Source organism: Tenrec ecaudatus, chromosome 4 (assembly GCF_050624435.1).
Source record: "Tenrec ecaudatus isolate mTenEca1 chromosome 4, mTenEca1.hap1, whole genome shotgun sequence".
Lineage (NCBI taxonomy): Eukaryota > Metazoa > Chordata > Mammalia > Afrosoricida > Tenrecidae > Tenrec > Tenrec ecaudatus.
Window position 1 is genome coordinate 67,235,581 of NC_134533.1, and position 8,727 is coordinate 67,244,307.

Sequence of the window (8,727 nt, forward strand, 5' to 3'; positions counted from 1 at the left end):
CATAAGATTAAATTAAAATGAAAGAAAGAAAACAAAAGCATAGATCTAGGAATGGTTTGGGGGCCCGCCCTAAATCTTAGCTCGAACTTAAGAACAATACCTACGAACATTCATATCCGTCAGGAAAGCTGGTGGTGAAAATGTTGCATGTTGTTGCTAACCAAAAATGGGCTTTTTGAATCCACCTATTAGCACCACAGGGAAAAGACCCTGAGTTTTATTGCCATAAAAATTTATAGCTAATAAAGCCCTACAGAGCAGTTGCATTGTATCTCATGGAGCTGCTTTGAGTTGAAATTGACACAAAGCCATTCAACAACAATATTCTATAACACTGTGATTCTATTGATATCAAACATTTGTTATAGGTTTCCAAAAGCATGTTGTTATTTAAAGAATAGTGTATATATTTCAGAACCTCAGCCTCTTACATATGCTATATTTAATGTAGTTGTGTTAGGCATGGCTCTCTAAAGAAACAAAACCAGGACACTTATGCTTTTAGATAGATAGATACATAGATTTATACAGCAAGAAGGAATATATAAAACTGGTTAGTCCACACAGCAGTACAGAGTGCTCAGTTCAAATCACTTTCCTTTTGTAGTACATGAGATCACTATGAGTCCGGGTCAAATTGATAGTAACTACAAAACAACAGTTCTTTACTTATCAACTGTTCCTTATCTGATATTTTTCTACTTATGACAATAATGAAAATATTCTATCCCATTCTGTCACATAGCTTTCTGGAAGTAACAAAAACAAATTGTGGGCAGAGACAATAACCATGACAGTAATGATTAAGCTTACTTGTCATATTGATTACACCATAGTTTTCAGTTACACTATAATGTAATTTGATTGCTATAGATTGCAGCTTGAGCTTGAAGCTGGTGGATCAAGTGATGCAATGACTTGGGCACTTTAGAATAAATTTTATTGTATTTAAATTAAATCTTAAATTTTAATAAAGAAAACAAGTCAGGGTTATGCCAAAAGATTAAAAACTGTAGAACACGAGCAAACTTAGTCTGTCCCTGATTAGTACAGCACAGTTTCCTATAGCAAAAAGCAACAAACAGCCAAATTCCCATCAGTATAAGAATGGATAAAAAATTCTCTGGTATATCCACACCATGGAATACTACTCTCAGTTTGAAACCAGTGAATTAGTCTTTGTATATCCCACATCTTGTGCATGCCTCTACATTATTTTTTCTCTCTCTCAGGAACTAATATCCACAAACTCATTAACTAAGGGTATTGAATAGGATATACCAGAGATCATGAATCTCTAGCATAATATCTATAATATTGTAGGCATCTGATAAAATTTGTTGAATTAGATAAGCAATTAAACATTAGAGGTAGGATAAAACAATATTGATGTCAAAGACAGAACAACTGATTGTTCAGACATTGTGTGTTTGAAGTTCTTGAATAACTGTGGAAATGCTTCTAAATGTTTATACTTTATATTTCTCATCAGATTAATAAAGCATATAGGAATAAGAATATATTAAAGACAACATTTATCTGCTTTTTTCCAAAATGATTGAGATATTAATAACAAAGAAAGAAATCATATTAGCAACTTGTCTTCTGAGCTCCAGAACAAGTACTCAGAACAAGTACTTTGGGTGCATTTAATTTAAATATAAAGGATGCATAATTCAATAAATTTTAATGATTTTATTGGGGGCTTTTACAATTCTTATCACAATCCACACATACATCTATGCCAAGCCCATTTGTACAAATGTTGGCATCATCATTTTGAAGACATTTTATTTCTACTTGTGCCCTTAGTATCAACTCCTCGTTTCTTTCTTCCCTGCCCCACCCTCCTTCCTTCAAGAACCCTTGATAATTTATAAATTTCTATTTTTTTCATGTCTTACACTGACCGCTATCTCCCTTCAACCATGTTTCTGTTGTTTGTCTCCCTGGGGTTGGGTGGGGGTTATAATTGATTATTCCCCACTTCTCCCCCCACATTCTTCCTACCCTCTTGATATCACTACTCTCATTATTGGTCCTGAGGAGTTTATCTGTCCTGTATTCTCTGTGTTGTGAGCTCTGATCTGTACCAGTGTACAGGATATGGTCTAACTGGATTTGTAAAGTAGAATTGGGGTCATGATAGTGGAGGAGAGGAAGCATTAAAAAATTAGAGGAAATTGTTTGATTTGTTGGTATTGTACTGCAAACTTACTTGCTTGTCTGTTTCTGGTAACCCTTCTGTGAGGGATTGTCCAATTCTCTGCAGATGGGATTTTGGTCTTCACTGCTCCCTCCCACTCATTTACATCAATATGATATTTTGTTCTAGGATTTGATGCCTGACACCTAATCTAATAGGTACCTCATGATCACACAGGCTGGTGTGCTTCTTCCATGTGGGCTTTGTTGCTTATCAGCTAGATGGCTGCTTGTTTATCTTCAAGCCTGTAAGACATTTTGATAGCCAGGTAACACCATATTTCTTCACCACATTTGCTTATGCACCCATTTCTGTCTTCAGCAATCGTGTTGGGAAGGTGAGTATCATGGAATGCCAGGTTATTAGAATAAAGAGTTCTTGCATTGAGGGAGATTCATGGATCTTTGTGATGAAGAATACTTGGAGGAAGAAACTTATCCAGGAACTAAAAATGTAAGACGAGACTGGAACCATGTGTGCATTTATTATGTTGCTACCTCTTTTTACACCCCTAACTTTCATCACTCAGGGACAATCCACATATATTTGAGGAATAGTCATTAGTTATGTTGGTCTGGAAAACACATTTGATGCTGATACATTTCAAGAGCTAATTAAATAGAAAACCCAAGCATCACAGATAATGTAAAAGTTTTTTATGAATTTATTGACAGATGATTATTATTGCTGAAAGAAATTGTGAACATATTAATGAGCCTAGTTGTTAAACATTCAACATTTTCACTACATGACTGCGTATCTGTCTTGTCTTTAAACCATAGACAAGTGGATTAAGAAATGGAGGGACCAGCAAGTAAATGCTGGAAAAGAGAATGTGGATATAAGGGGGGATATGGGAACCAAACCTGTGTGTAAAGAAGGAGAAGAAGGCTAGGAGATAGAACTGGAGGAAGACACAAATGTGGGTGACACAAGTATCAAATGCTTTAAACCTAGCTGCCTTCTGGGGCAGACGTAAAACGGTGGTCAATATCTGGATATAGGACAAGGAAATGAATATGACGTCAAATCCTGCAACTGCAAAGGCTACAAATAAACCACAGATCTTGTTGATCCAAATATTTCCTGCAGCAAGCTTCACAATCGCCATATGCTCACAGTAGGAGTGCGAGATAACAGTTGTGTGATAATATTTAAGGCGGCTCTTTATCAGTATTATGCAGGGGGTGACGAGGGCAGCAGCCCTGAGAGTTACTGCAGTACCTATTTGGATGACCAGCCGGAAGGTTAAGATGGTGGCATGCCTCAGAGGGTAACAGATGGCAATGTAACGATCGAAAGCCATAGCAAGCAGGATGCCTGACTCAATGCACTGAAAAGTGTGTATAAACCACATTTGAAGCAAGCAAGAGTCAAAATAAATTTCTGGCATATGAAACCAAAACACTCCAAGCATCTTGGGTATAATGCTTGTAGCAAGTCCAATATCCGTGGTTCCGAGCATGCCGAGGAAGATGTACATAGGCTCATGGAGGCTGCGTTCTGATTTTATGACAGTCAGCAGCAAGAAGTTTCCAATCATTGCAGTGAGATACATGGCAAAGAATGGGATCCCAATCCAGCACTGCACAGACTCCAGCCCTGGGATTCCTACTAGAGTCAACACAGAGGGCATGAAGACAGTAAAATTGGAAATGAACATGATATCCTGGGGTCTTCTGATACAGACAAAGATGTCTTTCACTCAGTTCAGCTCTGCCTCTTCAAATTTCACTCTTCATCATCAATCTGTATATTTGTTTTTATTTTGGTTGATCTCTGTGATCATATTATCCATCTCACAAATAATGATGATAAAAATTCATATATACACATCACTTCAAAGAAAACACCCACCAGCACCATGTTACAATAATATTCAGGTTACATGGCAAGCAGACTGTGTTTATAGTCAGCAAAACCACCTGCTTAAGACATCACTTGCTGGCTTTTCTGGGACTTCCCTCTAAGACCTGTTGACCAAAAATTAGATGTTTCCTTTTACTTGGGAATTGAAATTTAATCAGTTTGATGAATCTCTGCATTACCTTAATTTCTGCTCTTCTCTAGTAATCTATTGATCCAAATCCTCTTGAACTAAGAAATGTCAATTTGGACCAGCAAATACTCAGATGCCAACAAATTGATATGAAAAGCAAAAGGTATTTATGTACCTGTATTATGTAAGTTGTATCATATAAATTTGGCTAGACTGATAAAGACTTGAGGAAAAAATTTCAAGTTTAGGTTATATTGACTTTTCTTTGTCAAAGCTCTCTGATATTTCTGATAATTCTAGCAGCTAAAATTCTCACATTCAGCTGTGAGCTAAAAATAGCAGAGTAACCAGTTGAAATTCAAGATATATTACAAATTTCTTGGAGGAAAGGCACTCCTCGGAGGCAAGAGAATGAACAATAGCAATGTACAGAGATGAAGACTCGTTCCCAGACCACAAATCACTCGAAAACAATAACCACACTTACTGACAGCTAGTCAACTCTTCCGAAAGGTGACTTCATAAAAGCTCCAACAAGAATAAATCTTCATGTGTGAAGACTGCTTCCTCTTTTTCTTTCAGAGCAACAATTGGTTTTCAGCTGCCAGCCTTAGAGTTTGCAGCTCAATGTGAAAATAAAGGATATAGAAAAATGGAAGATTGAGCAGCCAAGCCATATGGACACCAATGTCTTCAATTCCATCCGTCCAAAGATTTGGCCATTTGGTTTCATTGGTTCTAACTAAAAGATAGGTATTTATAAAAATTTGAAACAGATTTTGAACTGATATATAAACATCCATTAAATTACAATCAATGATTAATAGACTACAGTAAAGCTTCCCAAGAAAACTAGACAGAAAAGAGAAGAGCTGACACTGGAGGGTTCAAGAAATGATTCAAAACAGTTATTGATGAGAGTAAATATTAAAATGTAATAACTTCCCAATTTAAATGGCATATAAACTTTCTCAAACCTTGGCCTATTATACATTCTTTAAAAGGTCTTCTGGGACCAAAACCATAAAAATTGCACATTTTGTCATTTGTAAGTTCCAAAGCCATTTATTTAGGAATATTTGTGATTCTGTAAAGAATCGGGTTCTGTTATTTAATTCTTCTCTAGTCTTTTTTTTGTTTTTGTTTTAAACATTTTATTAGGGGCTCATACAACTCTTATCACAATCCATACATATACACACATCAATTGTATAAAGCACAGCTGTACATTCTTTGCCCTAATCATTTTCTTTCTTTTTTTATATTTTATTAGGGGCTCATACAACTCTTATCACAATCCATATATATACATACATCAATTGTATAAAGCATATCCGCACATTCCCTGCCCCAATCATTCTCAAAGCATTTGTTCTCCACTTAAGCCCTTTGCATCAGGTCCTCTTTTTTTCCCCCTCCCTCCACTCTCCCCCCTCCCTCATGTGCCCTTGGTAATTTATAGATTGTTATTTTGTCATATCTTGCCCTATCCGGAGTCTCCCTTCGCCCCCTTCTCTGCCGTCCATCTCCCAAGGTGGAGGTCACCTGTGGATCCTTGTAATCGTTCCCCCTTTCCAAACCACTCACCCACCACTCTCCCAGCATCGCCCCTAACACCCTTGGTCCTGAAGGTAACGTCCACCCTGGATTCTCTGTGCCTCCAGCTCCCATATGCACCAGTGTACAACCTCTGCCCTATCCAGTCCTGCAAGGTAAAATTTGGATCATGGTAGTTGGGGGGAGGAAGCATCCAGGATCTGGGGGAAAAGCTGTGTTCATCATCAGTACTACCTCGCACCCTGACTGACCCATCTCCTCTCCTAAACCCCTCTGTGAGGGTATCTCCAGTGGCCGACACTTGGGCCTTGGGTCTCCACTCTGCACTTCCCCCTTCATTCAATATGGTATACACACACACACACACACATACATACACATATATATCCACATATATACACACACACATATACATATACATATATATAAATCTTTTTTTTTTGCATGATGCCTTATACCTGGTCTCTTTGGCACCTCGTGATCACACTAGCTGGTGTGCTTCTTCCATGTGGGCTTTTTTGCTTCTGAGCTAGATAGTGTCTGGGGTATTAAAGGTTTGAAGGTGAACAAGCGTCCTTCTCTAGACTTTTTAATAAAATTGTTTTCAATACATGCAAGTGATCAGTCAACTTATTACTCATTGAACGTGATCAGGCATGTTCACAATACAAAAAAAATCTGCTAAATGTTGATAAATTTCAAGGGGGAAATGAAGTGAGAAAGGAATGTATTAACTGAGGAAGATTACACTAAATGTGGTGACATACATTTAGGACAGTCAGTCCACGAACCATCCACTGCCGTGGAAGTGATTTTGACTCATAGCAGCTCTGATTCAGACAGAGAAGTGTTCCATACCGCTTCCAAGAGTGTTAATCATATGGAAATAGACAGTCCCAGCTTTCTCCCATGGAATATCAATTCCAAAACTTTGCTGAAACTTCCCAATGCTTACCGACAACCCAACCAAACCAGTAGGCATCAATCGTGCACTCTTATTCTCATTTACTCTCAATTACAGAAAACTGACTCTAATGGGGTAAACTTTTTTCTTGCTGTAAATAAGTCATAAGTAGCATATATAACCTTAGAGATGAGCACTGAAATGTGAGACTTACCGTCATGGTGGGGTGGCATGTGGAATGTAATATCTACCTGAGTGCCAGGTAAGAGGCATAGAGAGAGTGTTGTTACAGAAGCTAGTGACCCCACATCCTGGGAGTGCACTTGTTAATTGTAAAATTAAGTCCACAATGGTGGTCACGAGCTCCCTTTGTTCTCACCAGATGCCTGAGCTATATTTGCAGATCTTCATATGCTTTCCAGTCATCAAATTATTTTCCTCCTGAAAGTCCAGTCTCAGTTCCTCATGTTTTGTTCTGTCTTTCTTCCTCCTACTTGTGAATTCTGTAACAGCACACTGGTAAAGCCATGGAATGGAAGAGATTTGGCAGCTCTTAGGATCCTTTGTCAATATCACAGTGTGACGTATTTGCCTATAGTTTGTCACACTGCTTTCTATCTCTACAATCCGGACACTGCCCTCTTTACAGATGTCTAACAGAGCACACGGCAGTGTAGTCATCATCCAGTACACTTACAGCAAGGTTTCTGGCATTCAGGGACCCAGGTTTCATTTCCTGAGCTCAAATAGGAGAAGCAAACTGCCAGCCCTGTTTTAATGTTTCCTAATGGGGGTGTGGAAAGGAGGAGGGGTTAAGGACATGGATTGATGTTCCCATCCACTGGACTAAACCCTGAGAGACTCATAAGGTTTAATGGCAGCCCTCATGGGTTTATCCACACAACTGAATGCCCTGAATAATTGCTACACTTCTAGAAATATCCACGCCTTGTCCACTTTTTCTTCTCCATTTCTTTTCTACTGAAAATTACATCTTACACCCAAGTTTTATTGCATAAGCCAAGGTATTTCTTGTGACCACGTTTGAAAACATGTAAAGCCCATTTAAATCAAGTGTCCCTGTATAACTTCAGGTCTACTTAAATATGTTTATATAACTTAATTAGTTTCTTATTACTACAATTGATATTTGAGTTTCCTCCAGCATCACTCTTCCCATTTTAATTTTCTTTTGATTATTTTTATAAAGTTAACAATGTTATTGGGGTGGATCAGTACAATGAATATTTCAAAGTCTCTAGCACACTGAGCTATGGGTAAATTGCTGCATCTCTTAAAATGCTTCCCTCCAACTTACTGTTCACTGTCTCCCTACCTTCTATTCAGACTTCTCCTTTCCTTTCAAAATGTACCTGTGATATATATTTTGAATGTGATGAAATCATGCCCAATACTTTAAACAATAATATTCTTCATTTTATTGTGTTTTACATGAAGCTCATACCGCACAGCAGATTTGATTTCAACTATTCTATGTAAATTGGTTGGTGCCATTTCATACAATTTTTACAGACTGCATCAGTAGACACCATGATGAACTGAGAAAAGACCAAAGTTTTCAGAATTTTATTTAATTCTTTAGTCAGTATTCATTAAAGCTGACCAGAAATTAAATGACGTATTGCATTGGACAAATGTGTTACCAAAGACCTCTGTCAAGCACTGAAGAACAAAGATGTCACTTTAAGGAATAAGGTATGCCTGCCCCAGGTCATACATAGTATTTCCAATCTCATATGCATGTGAAAATCAAACAGTGAATATGACGACCAAAGAAGAATTGATATATTTGATTGAAGACGTTAGTGAAGAATTTTGCAAGTACCAGGGTCTTCCAGGAGAACAAACAAATCTGTTTTGAAAGAAGTGCAGCTAGAATGTTACTAGGAAGCAAGTATGGTGAGACTTTATCTTTGTACATAAGAAAGTACTAGTCCCAGGAAAAAGACACCATGCTTGGTAAAGTTGAAGGTCAGTGAAAGAGGAAGACCCATCATGAGATGATTGACGTAGTGCTGCAACCAAGATCTCACAGCAAAC

At 37.8% G+C, this 8,727-nt stretch overlaps 1 protein-coding gene across 1 annotated transcript; it reads right to left on the bottom strand.

Moving 5' to 3' along the window:
* Window positions 1-1,287: 1,287 nt before the first annotated feature.
* Window positions 1,288-3,869, bottom strand: LOC142446849 (olfactory receptor 52A1-like). Its single transcript, XM_075548583.1, has 2 exons — window positions 2,944-3,869; window positions 1,288-1,309 (listed from the first exon to the last, which is right to left on the bottom strand). The coding sequence occupies exons 1-2, from the start codon at window positions 3,867-3,869 to the stop codon at window positions 1,288-1,290; spliced, it is 948 nt and encodes a 315-aa protein (XP_075404698.1).
* Between the last annotated feature and the right edge of the window lie 4,858 nt (window positions 3,870-8,727).